Here is an 18,534-nt window from a genome sequence, read left to right on the forward strand (position 1 = left end):
AATTAGGCAGCATGTAGGCAGCGTTAGCTTCTTTTACACCATTTTAACTGCATCAGCCTCAGAAAGTGAAGACACATGGGTCTAACACCATCAGTACCAACTGTACCTGAATCACTGGCTTCCTGTTTTTATATCTAATACTTGATACTAGTGGAGGATTATAGCAGGATGGATTATATGAATGCATGTGTATTGTGTTTTTCCTTACGTAAATATGAAAGTGTGAAAGTCACCGAAACATTTACATCATTCCTGAAACTACATGTTAATCCAACTAACTAACTAACTAACTAACTAACTAACTAACTAACTAACTAACTAACTAACAAGGGTTTGAGATTGAAATATAAATCAGACGATAACTACAGCTTCCATTTCCCGAGATGTAAATCTAGAGGTCTTAAACAGCTTAGCACCTGGCACCTTTAGGATCAAACCACCCAGTTTTTAGGTGAGCAAAAGTTTTGGCACAGACAGTATTAAAGTAATTAACACAATCATTTTTCTTAATAAGACTTCTTTCAGTTGTTGTGTTTCAGGACGTTTCTCTCTTCTGTCTCCTCATCAGGAGGTGAAATGCTGCTCAGTTGTGTTCAGGTCTGCTGATTGACTTGTCCAGTCTAAAACCTTCCACTTTCCCTCCGATGAAGTCCCGTAGTCAGCTGCAGTGTGTGTTTGGGATCGTTGTCTTGCTCCATGATGATGTTTGATTAGATTGGACACATTTCTCTGTAAATTCAGACAGAATGTTTCTGTAGACGTCTGAATTGATTCTGCTGCTACCATGGTGAGCTCCATCATCAGTAAAGATTATTGAGAATGTTCCAGAAGCAGACATGCAAGACCTTCATTGTTGTATTGTCTATGCTCAGTGTTTGTCTCTCTTCTCAGCTTCAACATGTTTTACTTTTCTCCCATAGCCAGCTCTCTGGTCTTCATGTTGGTTTTTCGTTGTTTAACAACAAACGCAGTCTTCAGAGTGAAACCCAGGAACTCAGACCCTGAGTACATCGCTATTAACTGTTTAAACAGTCTAACAGGACACACCTGAAAACCTATCACTCCCACGTCCCTGTATTTTTGATCACCTAAACATTTGAAATCGTATACTCTTGACTTATGTTCATATTTTGATCTCAAAGCAAAACGTCTTCATTCTACAGCAACAAACAAATGGATACTTTCAGACGGGTAACTGCAGGTAATGACCCAAACATGCCGTGTGTTATGTGTTGAAGAACACATTTTTTAGCTGCTAAACTGAGCTGTGAAGCACAGAGGTGAGAAAATGTGAAGTGAGCTCTGGAGATGTGGACCGATTAAATTGCAGGAAGAAAACAAAGCAAAGCGCAAATGAACCGAAAGAATCGATTCGGCTCTGATTCCGACTCCAAAGTCAGAGACAGTTTAAAAATAAAAAGCAAGACTAAATCAAGATGGAGACCAAAAACCATGGAATCCTACTGTTCATGTAGTTTTTCTCATCACGACATTGACGCTGCCAGCCTTGTTATCTCTCTCCTGCCGTCCTAGCTGTTTACTGTATTCTTGATCATGAATATATCAGAGTTAATCACCTCAGTCACTTCTTTAACCCCTGATCTTTAACCACACACCGTTTTCACACCCTGTGAAGCTGATAATAGAAATCGCTGACAGATGTTTATTGTTTTCCATGCAACTTCAATACAGCTGATGACTTTTCCCTGCACTTCACTGCTGAAATCTGAAATCTGCTGAAGTTAATTATGCAGTGAAGAAATAGCAAGAATTAAAGTCCACAGATGTGTAGAGTTCCTCGCTCTTAATCCTGTCGTATCTGCAGCGTTAGCAGTAATATCACCGGGGCGCTGGAGGAGTTTCACTCCATCACATCTCAAACTTCTGTATCTCGGCCCGCTGCCTGATGCTATCGTGCTTTACAGGGCAGCCAGCTGCTGCTAATGTGCAGCTACATTGGGTTTTATTAGACAATTAAATTAGATAGCAGCCACTGTTTTGCTGTAGGAAGAGACTGTGGCATTTCAATCGGAGATCATGATGCTGCAAAAGTGATGCATAAAGAGTAGTTTAGTTGTTTTAGCTTTTATTGATTTCTCATGATGATACAGAGTGATATCAGGCTGCTAGTGGGATGTGGGGTGGGGTTTTTAAGCTTGGATGGATCTGTGTGTGTGTGTATGTGTGTGTGTGTGTGTGTTACGGTTCTCTGCATTTATCAGTCGTTCAAAGCTCATCTCTAGGAAAAATCCGTCAAAACACTTCTCTGATTTTGTCTCATTGTGCTCATTTCACCACGCAGTAACTGCCCTCTTGCATCAACAAGGCTGCACAAAATAAAAAACACATGAAAGGGTACATAAAATGATTGAAGGATTAATCGCTTCCTGTACTCTTCGCACTTCATGCTAACTCCAGGCACTGACTGGTGTAAATGACAGCAAAATAAAAACCTCAGCTTCTGGATGAAATAAGTTTTAGACAGGAGGTTGTTGTGCCTCGTCTTCCCACACGTGCCGGCGTTCATTTTGCTGTTAATTCCAGAGATGATGGAAGAAGCTGATGGTTGCCATGAGACGTTGTGTAGAGATCAGTGTGAAGGTTTAGGATGAGTTTTAACACATAGTGAGGTAATGATGGGAAATACGATGCAGAAGGTCATCACTGATTCCGTCTGCGTTTGCTGAAACAGCCTGGGAGATGTGAGCCGAAAACATAGTCGAGCGTCAGAAGAAGAATTCAGCAACTATGTGTTATTATCATAATTAGTCTTAGGAGGTATCATTTAGACAACATGACATTTTTCGCACATTCCTCTGTTCCAGTTGGCTTGGAGATGATGTGGTGTTATATATAAAGAAACACGTCGAGTGGAAGTGCCTCATTGCTGTCATTTCATCACGTCGAAGATAACGCTAATCATCCTTTAAAGGTTAACTCTGGAAGGGCAGGAAAAAAAAGATTTTCGAAATTTTCCAAGATGATCAGCACCGAATGCTTAAAGCAGATGTATGTTGTGGTTTCTGTAGTAATAGCTCATTTAGAGACATGTACATGTAAGGCAGAGGTGCCATATAAACGGATTAAATCGTGTGTAATTACACGACACGGTGGAGTTGTAGATTTAGCGAACATGTATAGAAGGAGTCTCCAGTGCCAGAGGTAAAGCTGAATCTTCAGGATAGAGAAGTGTAACATTGTGACCTGCAATACCCCCCCAAACCACCAGAGGGAACCTTTATGACAGTTTCCAGGTTAAGGTTACTTCCGGGTTTGTGAGACATTTAAACAGCGTGCATGCCAATGTACGGTGTAAAGCAGGGATCCTCAAATCTGGCCCACGAGATCCACTTTCCTGCAGGGTTTAGCTCTGTCCTTAATCAAACACACCTGAGCATGCTAATCAGTGCCTCTAGGATCATTAGAAAATCACAGGTAGAGGAGTTTGATCAGGGTTGGAGCTAAACTCTGCAGTGGATTGGCCCTCCAGGGCAAGATTTGAGGAACCATGGCGTAAAGTAATGTCAGTGTTGTATGACCATAATGCAGGGGTGTCCAATCTTATCCAGAAAGGGCCGGTGTGGGTGCAGGTTTTCATTCCAACCAAGCAGAAGCTACACCTGATTCCAACTGGCTAATCAACAGATCTTGGCTTTCAGTAGACTCTGCTGTGGCCTCTGCTCAGTTGGAAGGAAAACCTGCACCAACCCCTGCCATAATGTATGACCATTGCTTTGTTTCTCTGTATTGCAATAGGGCAGTGGTGGTTCAAGTGGTTAAGGCTCTGGGTTGTTGCTTGGAGGATCGGGGTTCAAGCCCTGGCACTACCAAGCTCTGCTGCTGAGCAATTGAGCAAGGCCCTTAACCCTGTCTGCTCCAGGGGTGCTGTATCCTAGCTGCCCCTGTGTTATGACCCCAACTTCCTGCAAAGAAAAGAATTCCATTGTGCTGTAATTTATGTGTGGCAATAATAAAGGCTTCATGCCCTCAGTTCAATTTGGATTTGTCTTCCTGTTTGTTAGCGTCATTTTGCCTGTTTTTGACCATGATTTTTTTTGGATTACGTTTCTGGATTATTCTGCCTGTGATTATCAAAACCTGTTTATGGATCCTCAGTCTTCATTGTCATTTTTATTAACTTAAAGAGAAAATAAAGAGAAGCTGCTGCTATAACAGAATCGACTACAGGAAGTGACTCGTTTCCAAAGACGTTCCACTGCATTAACGATGAACAGTCAGAGGTATAACATGTCATGCTTCAGTGAGTAAAGTTGCTGAGATATAAGAGGAATAATTCACGCAGGAAGGTGTTGTTACATTCGCTTTGCACTTCATATTAAACAGGAAGCGAAAAGGTTAAAGGTTATTTCTCATTACTGCTAAAGTTTTATTAAACACATGAAGACATTTCTTCGCTCTGAAAATCAAGCCTGTGCTGTAGAGTGCCACTTCCTGCATCTCCAACCCACTGTGCTTCCACTGAAACTACTCACTCCTCATTAATATTCATCAGAATACATTTTATCGCTTATTAATATTGATGATTCGACACGTGTAAGTTATAAAGCTGGCCAGAATGACAGAATATGTTGAGGGGAAGGGAAAAAAAAACGTTTTCCCTGTGATAAGCTTCAGAGTAAGATTACTGTTTATACAGCTATGAGGTAAGCCTGCTAATAATCATGCTAATAATGAATGTTAGCTTACGCTGGTGATTTAGCGAGGCTGCAATGTGCTGAGTAAAGAGAGAAAGATTAATAGACATAATATTTTTGTAGTGATGTAGCTGTTGCTGTTTAGTGTTTAATATCATGTGCTCAGGCTGTCTAGAGAGCAGCTGGAGAATCTGCTAAACGCACTTTATCCACAGCGTGTGTAGAGTTAAACATACATTTATTTATTTACGCAAAGCAGACTAATTTAACTTGTGTAAATTTGCATTGTTCATTATATCAATAATCTAGTGTTTGGATGATGTTAGTGATGTTAAGACGCACACGCGTGATCATGTGAGCTTACTGTTAAAAATAATACACGCTAATCAGTTTACTGAAGATTATCTGTTAGCTTTTCTTTTTCATTTCTCACCCTGTTCCGGTGTCAGAGCAACTTATTGTGATTACTGATAGAACAGATGATGTGTGTATTGTAATAAAGCTTGATGTAGGTATTCTAACGTCTCATAAAGCTGCAGTTCAGACCAGCATGGTTAAATCCAAGACAAATAAAGATCCAGACCCAAAAGCATCAAATCCTTCCCGAAATCCTTTCATATTGTACAGTGTACACATTCGCAAGAATCCTAAAACACAACAGAGTATAAATCTAGGCCTGTATTCATAAAGCTCCTAATTTAGCTTAAAAACTTCTAGCTAGGTATCGCGAGTGATTCAGGCCCAATCTTAGCAACTCTGAGCAAGGAAAACTTTTATAATAGAGAGGAGGTGGGGCTGACCCTGTTGCTAGGTATGATGCATTCTTTTAAAAGACTGTGGGTCTATTATAAGCCCTCACTATGTCACTAGGTTAAGAAATTTGAATATATCATGTTGTGATAATGTTTGAGACCAATCATATTAGAGATGCGCTAACATCTCAGACACAGTGCAGCGCCTTAGGGGTTCTGCACTGTGTCGGAGATGTTACCAAATATCTAACATGATTGGTCACAAAACTAATTTCTACACGATCTAATCTGTTGCGTCGTCTTATTAACTCACTGTCATTATTAAATATTGTCTGGAACACATTTCTTCTCTCTCATTTTCTCCCCTGCTCAAGAAACTCTTAAAATCCTCCTTCCTACCCCTAACACTTTTTGACCTTCAGAGCTCTTTTAAGGGTAAAGATGCTTTGTGAATAAATTTTATCTTTACCAGGATCTTCTCTTCTCTTTTAAAAGGGGAAACACTCACATTTCTAAGAATTTTGTCACTAAGAGCAAGTCTTTGCACTAAGAATTTTCATGAATACTGACCCTGGAGACCTACAGGACTTAAAGCTCTGCTGTCTCGCTGTCAAAGACACTTTATATATAATAAATAACACTGGGACTTCAACGCTGGCTTTAAAAATGTTGTTTTAAACCTGTAGGCATTACATACAGATGATATATGTAGATGATGATGATGATGATGTATTACTTAAAGAGCTAGTTTAAAGTGAATAATAAACAGTTAGTAAAATTTATCCATTATAAAGTGAGCTGATAGAGTCAGTGCAGTGGAGATGTGCCGGATATAAACTCTGTAACTCTTCCCTGTAAGTCTTCTCTCTCTCACTTACATCTAAATAAAGCTGGCCGTTCTGAACACCTGAGATCACTAACACTCTCCTGTTTGGAAACTGCATGATGCAACGGCAGGCAATCGGAGCCAGCGGCCCGTCAGCACCTGAGGCCCAGGTAAAGGAGAGAAGGAGCGAATCAGCTCATTTCGAATGAGGACAAAACCGGCAGCAGGGGAGTAGAGAGTGGACCGGCGCTATGCTAATCACACGCGTTCAAGTCCATAAAACACAGAGCAGGGAGACGAGCGCAAGTGTGTTACAGGTTCTGACTCTATCAATAACAGGAAGGCCACAGGATATACGCTCTGCTGTCCAATTACAGACTTCTGCTCCGACGGAAAGACTTCTGATCTGTTCTGAAGATGTGTTGACTCTCACACTGGGTCTATAAATAATCCACATCAAATGAAGACAGAAAATCTCACACTGTTTCATTATTCGTTCATAAATAACACTGAGTTATAGAAGGAGAGGAAATGAAGCCCAGATGGAGAGCTTCACCATCATTTAACAAGGTCGGGTATGGCTTTTAAAAATGTTAATAAAAAATAAATAAATAAATAAATGAAAATAAAATTTTCCATTAAATGTCACAACAAAATTAGATAAAATTGTTGAAATTTATTTATTTATTGACTGATTGATTTTTAAACTGCTTAAGTGGTCCCCAGAAAAGTAAAGTCAAAATGTTCCCAGTAAAGCCTTCCTGCACTTTCTGTCTAAAGTGGGTCACTTCCTGTCTGGCTACTGATGTTAGCTGAGTTTCTGAAGGCAGGGAAATCTGTGCTGAATGTACTTTGCCTTCGATTCTTCTCTGAAGATATGAAGACTAAATCAGTGTACAAGTAGTGTTTGGTTTTGTTTATCAGAAGCTCTCACATGTACAGAACATTATTAACTGCTCTTATATTTCACTCCTGCTGTTTCCATCTAAGGAGAAGGCGTCAGAAACGAGTGAAATCATTGGAAACGACTGCTTTTGGAAAACTGGAAAGATTCCTGCAGACTCTTGATTATTCTGCGTGATGAAACGTCTCCAGCTTTTAAACCCGTAGTGAAGTGGCTCTCTTCATCGATCTCTTTTTCAACTGGTTGTGCTTTCCTGCTGTTCAGACTCCAGAGTAAATATAAAAAAAGCAAATATAAAAAACATGACAGCAGTCAACTGTGTTGATGCTGTTCCAGTGATTTTACCTTCAGTGACTTCTGTTCACCTGCAACCTGACCATCAGATTATCACTGAATATCATCAACCCCTCGTACCATCAGCACTCTGTCTCTCTGTCTCTCTCTCTCTTTCTCATCTTTCTCTCAGCTCTGTCTCAGCTCTCTCTCTCATCTCTCACTCAGCCCTCTTTCTCATCTTTCTCTCAGCTCTCCCTCTCTCTCTCTAAGCTCTTGTTTACGTCTCTCACTCAGCTCTCTTTTTCGTCTCTCACTCAGCTTTCTCTCTCCCTCTCTCTCTCAGCTCTTTCTCTTCTATCTCTTTATCTCGTCTCTCACACTCTCTCAGCTCTCTCTCTTGTCTCTCACTCAGCTTTCTCTCTCGTCTCTCTCTCCCTCTCTCAGCTTTCTCTCGTCTCTTTCTCTCCTCTCTCTTTCAGCTCTCTCTCGTCTCTCTCTCTCTCTCTCTCTCTTGACTCTCTTTAATGCTTGTTACAAAGCCCAGACACTATGGACTCCTTCCAGTAAAATGGGAGATTTGGGAGCTCTTGACTTCTTAGTCTTAAATTCATGCTTCAGTTTTTTAAAGACAATCTCAGAATTTCACTGAGAGATGCCTTAGAGTTGATAGGAAAGAAGTCATCAAACCGCAGACAGCAGGTGGAATTTTTACAGTCGTTTCTGTAAGAGTGACACATTCTCAAACTTCACCGGGTTCAGCCACGATTCTGAGGAGACGCTGCATACGGAAAACCCGGAAAAAAAACAGTTAAAGAACAAGAGGTGAAACAGCCTCAAACCTTACTTATACTGCTGTTTACTAAACAAACACACACACGCACACACACACACACACACACACTTGAGGAGTATTTAGACAGCAACTTTCTGTTTGTGCTTCCCTCTCAGGAGAAAATTTTCCACAGAGTGTCATTCCATCCATCTTCTCTGCAGTGGCCTGATATCCGATTATCTTCTCGTCCGTCTCCTCTAGAGAGAGCAGCATTGCTACACACACACACATGCACACACACATGCACACAAGCACACAGTGAGGGACCAGATGAAAAGATACCCTGTGTCTCCGTCTGCGATGTGACTAAGATTAGGGTTTTGGAGGAAAAGAGAAAGGCGTAGAAAGAGAAGAAGCATTCTCTGTTCTGGAGGACGGCTGAATCAGTGACTGTAAATAGAGATAAATGGGCCTCCCCAGTGTTCAAATATTTACTGCAAAATTGCAGACACGCCAACACGTCCGACAGCCTGATGGATCAGCAGCGAGCACGGAGCCGAGAGAGAGACGAAAGAGAGAGAGCTGAGAGAGAGAGACGAGAGAGAGAGAGGGAGATGAGAGAGAGCACTGAGAAAGAGATGAGAGAAAGAGAGAGAGAACTGAGAGAGAGAGACAGGAGAAAGAGAGAGCTGAGAGAGAGAGAAAGAGACAAGAGAAAGAGAGAGAGAAACCTGAGAGATGACAGAGAGACAGGAGAGAGAGAGAGCTAAAAGCGACAAGCATGACGAGAGAAAGATACAAGAGAGAGAAGAGAGAGAGATTTTTCCTAATCTCTAATAATCTTTACAATCAAAAAATGTCACTGCAATAGATTTGCCTCATGAAAATGTGAAGATAAACATCACATGGAGTTAGGAAAAGAAAACGTGCAGCCGTCTTGGAAAAACCCTCTGATACCATCAGCCTGAAAGCATGGATACATTTCACCAACCTAATCCTAATCTAATCCCAATCTAAACTTTATATTATCCTAACCTAAACCTAATCTAATTCTAAACTAATCATAATCTAAACCTAATCTAATCCTAATCTAAACCTAATATAATCCCAAACTAATATAATCCCCATTTAAACCTTACTTAATCCTACCTTAAACCTAATTCTAATGTAATCCTAAACTAAACCAAACCTAATCCTAACCTAATCATAACCTAATCCTAATCTAAACCTAATATAATCCCAAACTAATCTAATCCCAATCTAAACCTTACTTAATCGTACCTTAAACCTAATTCTAACCTACACCTAATTCTAACGAAAATCTAACCTAATCCCAGTCTAAACCTAATGTAATCCTAAACTAATCCTAACCTAATCCTCATCTAAACCTAACCTAATCCCAATTTAATCCTAACCTAATCCTGACATAATCCTGACATAATCCTAATTTAAACCTAACCCAATGCCACAATATCCACCATGCTGTTTCTGACACTGTACAACTGTCTGACTGCCAATCCCCCCCCCCCTCTCTCTCTCTCCCCCTCTCTCTCTCTCTCTCTCTCTCTCTCCACAACTGATCCACAGTTTGTGTATTTCTCAATTGTTTATGCTAGAAAGTGCTAGAAAGTGATATCTGTAGCATCATTAGCTTCATATAAACAAGTTGTCAAACAGTTTTCAGTGAAAGTGTAGCCGTGTTCCTCTGCTTCTTCTGCCCATGTTTAAGGACAAGCAATTTATTATTGAAGATAGAAAACAGTGTACGGCCTGAGAACTACTGAAAAGTCTGTGATGATGCCTGCACCATGAAAGATAATGTCTCGCATATTGGTTAATAATTTAGGAATTATTTGGTGTTGAGAGTTACTTTAAATTCCGTCTTGTCCCAGTAGGAAAAAAACACTTAGAGCTTCAGAGTTTAGCAACAAAAACGAATGAGGGTTTGTTTGTTTGTTTTTTTTTTTCAGCGCTCTGTAAAGGTTTTGGATTTTGATTTATTCACAGTTCAGGAAGTTAGACATTTATGATCGCTCACATTTTTCAAACAAGACTATTGTTATTCAGTCCCTAATCCAATATATTTATATATTTATTTATGGCTTTTGAATAACACCCAGACGGCTCTGGCAGGTTTGTTGACACTTAGTCCTGCTGTGGAAAGTATTTTTAAGTGATTTGTGGAGGAGTATTCACGTAAAGTCTCTCTCAATGGTCAGGGCTGGCAAGAGAAGGACGAGGAGACGGAAAAAATGACTCCTGTCACCACAGCTAAACAAAAACAGTGAAAGGAGGAAAAAGAGCTTTAAAATGAACTCTGCTCTGGAGATACGTATGAACTTCAAAGATACACCAAAGATGCCCTGAAAGTTTGCGTCTTGCTTTGAGCCCAAGCAGCGGCGCTTATTAATATTTCAATAGGAGCTTATTAAAAGCCTGAAACCCGTTCAACAGCCGGAGGATGAAAATAAACGAGTGTACTGCAGGGAAGTGTAATCGTCAATGATGGGGGTCTAAATAAAAGACAACCTTGTGAAAACATCCTGAGAAATCTTTTCTGAAATGCTGATGAAATCTTCAGAGGAGCGTTGAGCGAGGTGAGAGTTGGTGAGCGAGGATCGGGCGTTCACCCTGCAGACGAAACCACAAGCTCTGAGTGACACGTTTTTACATTTCTAATGCCACTCGTCCTGATCCTCTAATCCACGCTGTAGCCTGATCCTCATGTGATTTGTGTGTGATAGAGAGAGAGATACAGATTGAGAGATTGAGATAGTGACGATGACATCCTGACTGAAAGGGTGCCCACGCATGCCAGACATGATATCCAGGGTTCTGTCTGTTCCCCGTCTCCTTCTTCTCAATCTACCTCCTGCTCTTTAACGTTCTCACCAGGGGACGATGAAGAGGCTCGCAGATGTGCCACAAATCATGCCATCCGTCTGCTACGTGAGTCATTCGTGCATCCGTGTCCACCTGCTTGCTCCCTTTTCAGATCTCTCAGTGGGAGGAGGAAAAACAACGGTACTCCTTGAAGGAGTAAGCTCCGTGCTCGCGGACTCAGGCGTGACTGTGAAGTGCGTCGTTATCCAGTTCCACATGTTAGAGAGAAACCTGAGAGAGAAACACTCCCTCTCTGCCTCTCATGCTCAACACAGCAGGACCATAAATTGGAGCCTCAAGAGAGTAGCCAAAAAAAGATTAGACCCAATCTCTGGTGAAGTGGAAGACCCAGTGGGACATGAGGCTAATATACCACCTGTGTTTCTCTGGCACTTTAGGAGGGACGTTCATTCAGTATCACATCATTCTGTGAGCCTTGAGAAGATGTAATTGTAACTGGCAGAGCTCTGTGTTATATTATCACAGAGATTTTCTTATCCTTAATCTAACACAGAAGGGCTGGGAGCTGAAGGTTTTCAATCAGATCAACAGCATGTACAATGCAACTGTGTTTTCTGGAAGAAAACCCAAAGAATATGTGGAACTCCATGTAGAGAAGAACCAAGCTGGGGACTCCAGAGCTGTGAAACAGTAGCCCAACCTCACTACCTACCATAGCACCATGTCCTCCATCATCACTACTTACTGTAGATAGATAGATAGATAGATAGATAGATAGATAGATAGATAGATAGATAGATAGATACTTTATTCATCCCAAAGGAAAATTTACAAAAGACTTTATCCCCAGTGGCATTTTAAGAACTTCATATCACACTGCGAGCAGGGTTTGAACCTGCGCAGAGAAACCCCATTGGATTTTGGGTCTAATGCCTTAACCACTCAGCCACCACAGCTGTAACACTATGATAGCCAACATCACCACCTACTGTAACACCATCACCTCCATCATCACCACCTACTGTAACACCATCACCTCCATCATCACTACCTACTGTAACACCATAACCTCCAACATCACTACCTACTGTAACACCATGACCTCCAACATCACTACCTACTGTAACACCATGACCTCCAACATCACTACCTACTTTAGCACCATAACCTCCATCACTACCTACTGTAACACCATGACCTCCAACATCACTACCTACTGTAACACCATGACCTCCAACATCACTACCTACTTTAGCACCATAACCTCCATCACTACCTACTGTAACACCATGACCTCCAACATCACTACCTACTGTAACACCATGACCTCCAACATCACTACCTACTTTAGCACCATAACCTCCATCACTACCTACTGTAACACCATGACCTCCAACATCACTACCTACTGTAACACCATGACCTCCAACATCACCACCTACTATAACACCATGACTTCCAACATCACTATGTACTGTAACAACATGACCTCCAACATCAATACCTACTGTAACACCATGACCTCCAAAATCACCACCTACTGTAGCACCATGACCTCCAACATCACTACCTACTGTAACAACATGACCTCCAACATCAATACCTACTGTAACACCATGACCTCCAAAATCACCACCTACTGTAGCACCATGACCTCCAACATCACTACCTACTGTAACAACATGACCTCTAACATCACTACCTACTGTAACAACATGACCTCCAACATCACTACGTACTGTAACAACATGACCTCCAACATCACTACCTACTGTAGCACCATGACCTCCAAAATCACCACCTACTGTAACAACATGACCTCCAACATCACCACCTACTGTAGCACCATGACCTCCAAAATCACTACATACTGTAACAACATGACCTCCAACATCACCACCTACTGTAGCACCATGACCTCCAAAATCACCACCTACTGTAGCACCATGACCTCCATCACTACGTACTGTAACAACATGACCTCCAACATCACCACCTACTGTAGCACCATGACCTCCAACATCACTACCTACTGTAACACCATGACCTCCAACATCACTACCTACTGTAACACCATGACCTCCTACATCACTACCTACTGTAACACCATGACCTCCAACATCACTACCTACTGTAACACCATGACCTCCAACATCACTACCTACTTTAGCACCATAACCTCCATCATTACCTACTGTAGCACCATGACCTCCTACATCACCACCTACTATAACACCATGACCTCCAACATCACCACCTACTGTAGCACCATGACCTCCAACATCACCACCTACTGTAGCACCATGACCTCCTACATCACTAACTACTGTAACACCATGACCTCCAACATCACCACCTACTGTAGCACCATGACCTCCTACATCACCACCTACTGTAGCACCATGACCTCCAACATCACCACCTACTGTAACACCATGACCTCCAACATCACTACCTACTGTAACACCATGACCTCCAACATCACTACCTACTGTAACACCATGACCTCCTACATCACCACCTACTGTAGCACCATGACCTCCAACATCACCACCTACTGTAGCACCATGACCTCCTACATCACCACCTACTGTAGCACCATGACCTCCAACATCACCACCTACTGTAACACCATGACCTCCAACATCACCACCTACTATAACACCATGACCTCCTACATCACCACCTACTGTAGCACCATGACCTCCAACATCACTACCTACTGTAGCATCATCCAGACATCCAGAACACACCAAGCAAACTGTTCTGTAGTGCTACGTTTCTGTGCTTTGGCTCAGTGAGCATCTCACAGCTCATGTTCGCTCACTTCATGCAGAGTCGAATCACTTCTTCACACTCAGCAGAATCACGATCCTGGAAGCAGCAGATACATAAGGCATCAATCTCTTCTCAGCAGGTCATGTGTACAGTGCTGATCACGTGATCATTTTATTATGTATATACAGAACCATCCACATTTTTAGAACTTGTAGAAACATACAGGAATTATTTTGATTTTTTTGAAATGATATTTAACCTGTACAGTATTTTAAACACTCCATTTTACTCCACTCCATTTAAACACTCCACTAAAAAGTCACTAATCAGGACCTTTTGAAGTGGAGGAATGTTTGTAGCTCTGAGTAGATAGAAGTTTGAGGTGAATACTCCAGATGTCGACTTATATGGATGAACTGTAGTATCCCTTGATGAACAATGGATACTTCAAATAATAAAGAAATGAAATGAAAGAGTGTGTGTTTGATATCTGCCATCACTCAGACAAGCATGTGAAAACAGCTAAATAATATTCCACAGCATCCTTTTCTGGTACATAACATAATAATAGTGGGAACACAAAGCACACACGGACTGCTAGCTAATCTGGTAGAGTTGCAGAAACCTGTGCTTAATATCCTAAAATGCTTCCAGCTCCTCGTGGCCAGGGGAAGTGGGCTTCAGAGGGACGGGGATGTCAGCAGGCAGTGAAATATGGTGGCACATTAATAGCAAACCCGCTGAGACATCTCCTTCCAAGTCTCAGACCTCATCAGGAGGACAGCCTGTCCTGTCACGGCTGGCAGCAGACACACGGAGCTCAGCGTAGGGAGGGGGGTTCTGTTTGTTTGGTTTTCTTTTTTTCTAAAGGCCAAAGCATAGCACACCCACATGACCAACTGAACCAACACCTCCCACACGACTTCTCCGAAGAGACAGAGAGAGAAAAAAAATAAACTGCTTAGACCCTGAAAATCTACAGACACAGGAGATCAGGATGATCAGTAGCTCCAGAGCTGTGGATCTGACAGTGCTTCAGTGTTATTTGTCAGATTGTTATAGCACACGTCAATTTCTCTGACAAAACCGAGAGCAATGTCACCTCATACTTAAACACATCCGGAGACCTGAATAATATCTGAAAAGTATGTATGATGAGAGGACACAACTCCACAAAACACAGCTCATCAGCTCACTCATGTCTATTAGCTCTCAGCCTGATAACTATCTCACCATGCGTTCATTTGTTAGCTAGCACTTTTTAGATGGCCACCTGAACCACAGAACTGGGCAGCAATATAGCTTTGACTCTCCCAATTTATTTTTTGTCCATCTCAGGAATCTGTTGTGTAACTGGAAGTGTGCTGTGTGATGAGGAAGAGCAAACTAAAGCAATCATTGTTCTCATTTACACACGACTAACAGAAGCGACTCCAGCAAGCGGCAAAGTGTTTCATTTCTAAAACAATCCGCTCCAAAAATAGCATCAGCCAAAGCCGAGTCATTTCCATATGCATGAGAGCAGCACTTTTTCATTCTGTCAGGATAAGCTGGCGCAGAGCCACGGGCAGGACGTCTCCGGCTGATCTCAGAACAGAACATCTCAGGACGTCATTCAAACACCACGTGTTAAGAGCCCTGTGAGGTGTAAAGTGACGTGCGGTGCTGAGAAGCCCTGACCTCAGCTCAGAGGAGAATAGAAAAGCAGGTAAACCCATGGAGAGATGCTGGCTTTAAAGGTCTACAGGGTCTCTCACGAAGATTAATAAATCAGCAGGCTCGCCTTCAGGCTTTAATCTCACCTGGGTTCTTTAGGAGCTGCTGCTGTAATCATAAACGCTGGACTGTTGTTCATCCCACCAAATTATTTACATTCTCTTCATCCTGTAAACATTCTACACTCATCAACACTGGATCCAGAGCAGTCTCACCATCCTTCAGCTAAAAAAAGATGGGATTACTTTAAAGTCAGTCACCTCTCTTATCTCTCTCAGCTGTCTCACTTCTCTCACCTGTCTCACCCCTGTAAACTGTCTCACTTCTATCACCACTTTAAACTGTTTCACCTCTCTCACCTCTATCAACTGTCTCACCTCTGTCAACTCGCTCACCACATTAAACTGTCTCACCTCTATCAACTGTCTCACCTCTATCACCACACTAAACTGCCTCAACTCTATCAACTGTCTCTCCTCTCTCACCTATATCAACTGTCTCACCACACTAAACTGTCTCACCTCTCTCACCTCTATCACACACTAAACTGTCTCACCTCTATCAACCGTCTCACCGCTTCTATCGCCACTCTAAACTGTCTCACCGTCTCTCACCTATCTCCTCTCTCTCGCCTGTCTTAATTGGCTAAACTCTCTAAACAGTCTCACCTGTCTAACCTCTCTCACCACTCTAAACTCTCTCACCACATTAAACTATCATACCTGTCTCACCTCTCTAAGCTGTCTCACTTCTCTCACCACTCTAAACTGTCATACCTGCCTCACCTCTCTAAACTGTCTCACTTCTCTCACCACTCTAAACTCTCTCACCACATTAAACTATCATACCTGTCTCACCTCTCTAAGCTGTCTCACTTCTCTCACCACTCTAAACTGTCATACCTGCCTCACCTCTCTAAACTGTCTCACTTCTCTCACCACTCTAAACTGTCATACCTGCTTCATCTCTCTCACCTCTATAACTGTCTCACCACTCTAAACTCTCATACCTGTCTCACCTGTCTCACTTCTGTTACCTCTGGTATCTAAATCTACACCCTAAATTTTGCAAACCGTTTATGTGCAAACATACCAGAAGTGAATACAGATAATCATGCACAGGATGTTCCAGTGTGTGTGTGTGTGTGTAGCCATGTGGTTAATTCAGTGTAATGATCACAGAGACACACACAGGGCCGAGTCCACACACCTGATGGATGAAGACCTGTGCTCCACGAGGACTCAGCAGCAGAATGGCTCTCCTCAGCGTGTCCCTGTAGCGGTTCAGCTCCTCCGTACGCATGCTGCTGAACAGATTGGAGAAGACACTGCTGATGTTCCTGTCCACCCTCTGCAGAGCCACGTCCAGACCTTGCCTCGCCGTCTGGTCCAAAAAACCCTGCAGTCCGCGGATATCTGTCAGAAGCACAAGCACAGAAGTGTTTGTTAATGAAAATCTAAATTGTTTCCCAACAAGCCATGACTTCTAACAGCACTAGCTCCTCGCCAAGGTACAATTTTCTCACAAAACTCCAGAAGTGAGTGAATTATAATCAGGAGTGATGTATTTCTAGTTGAAAGCACACACAGTGAGAGGTTTAAGGGCTCTTCAATTACTGCTTCCCGGGCTCTGCTCCTGTCTATTAGCCATGACAGACATCTTGTAAGAAAAAGGTGTTGCTGTCTGCCGAATCCACTACTTCTCTACCTCCACTTCTATTTAGTGTCACCTCTGTCTGGGGTAAAAAAATTTCCAAAAAGGAGATATTAGATTGTTCCTCTCCAGTGAAAAAAGAATCCTGTGAGACCAACTGCTGTGTGTGTGTGTGTGTGTGTGTGTGATAGAAGAAAGTTCTTCACGTGCTGATTAAATTGTGATTGGTTGTCAGGTGTTAATTCATTTTTATAACAGCAGCTTTGACAGGTTTACATTATGGTTTCTATAGTAACAGCTCACTCACAGGGACGTGTATTGCCGGACGCTCGTCTGATAATAAACGGATTATGGTCACTGATATAGTTTTCTGAAAGAATACACTGATTGAGTCTCAAGCGCCTGGTTTTGTCAGTAATTGAAAAGCGCTGTAGTGTAAAAGGAATTAAAGACTTGATGAGGTTTTATTAAAAAAAAAAATAACCCTCTGTTCTGAACATTAACACTGGAGACTCCTTCCCTTGCGCAGGTTTAATGAATAATGTTTTTTGATATATTGGTAATGATAAGCGGAGCATATGAGCTTTATTTCCTTATGATACTAAAGCCAACAAGCTTTTAACAGATAATGATCTTATCATTTGTATAGAACATAATTAATATGTGTGCATGCATTATGCTGTTTAGACACGAGTCTGGGATTTGCATGGATTAAATCCCTAAAACACATTAAAATGGACACGTTGAATACTAAATGTGGATTATGTAAAATTATGCAAACATCTCTGTTAGTATGCTGATGACCTGCTGCTCCATGCACCAGAAAGAGGAAACATCAGGCCAACCTGTATTCATTTATTTACTTATTTCCTTTTTGGTTGATTGATTGATTTGTTTGTTTGTTTGTTTATTTCTTTATTTTTATTTATAAGAGGAGATGCTGGCTTGTGATGAGTGTTTAGTCGTGTTAATCTCAGCCCCATAGCAGCAGGAGAAGCGTTCAGCATTCAGCTCATTGGTTTTAGCAGCAGCTGGCCTGGGCCCAGTCAAACACAACTGCGGTACTTAGGGGAAGAGATCATAACAAGAGATAATCAAAGAGGAATGGAGGAGCAAATCCCATCAAACCGTATCAATCCAGCTGGAGACTGCAGTCGGGGGAAGGAAGGGATTAGTGTGGGAAAGTAAAGCGCTGATTCTTCACTTCACAGCTTCTGTTCCTGGCTTCTCCCTCCTCTTCTGTGTGTACAAACACACACACACACACAAACACACACACGTACACACACACACAAACACGTGCACATACACACACTATCCATCTGTCAATCCATCCATCCGCTCATCTATCCATCCAT

General features: G+C 42.0%; 1 protein-coding gene and 1 non-coding gene across 4 annotated transcripts in view; both read right to left on the reverse strand.

Annotated features, from left to right (window-relative positions):
* Positions 1-18,534, reverse strand: part of grid1b (glutamate receptor, ionotropic, delta 1b) — a 380,520-nt gene that overhangs the window by 143,899 nt on the left and 218,087 nt on the right. For all 3 annotated transcript variants that reach the window (XM_058406709.1, XM_058406710.1, XM_058406711.1), the window contains exon 4: positions 16,733-16,938. In XM_058406709.1, the coding sequence (XP_058262692.1) occupies positions 16,733-16,938 (206 nt within the window). The remainder of the gene's footprint in view (positions 1-16,732; positions 16,939-18,534) is intronic.
* On the reverse strand, positions 11,904-11,985 carry trnal-caa (transfer RNA leucine (anticodon CAA)). Its single transcript has one exon. It is a non-coding gene; the product is annotated as a tRNA-Leu (tRNA).

Source organism: Hemibagrus wyckioides, linkage group LG13, assembly GCF_019097595.1.
Source record: "Hemibagrus wyckioides isolate EC202008001 linkage group LG13, SWU_Hwy_1.0, whole genome shotgun sequence".
Taxonomy (NCBI): Eukaryota; Metazoa; Chordata; class Actinopteri; order Siluriformes; family Bagridae; genus Hemibagrus; species Hemibagrus wyckioides.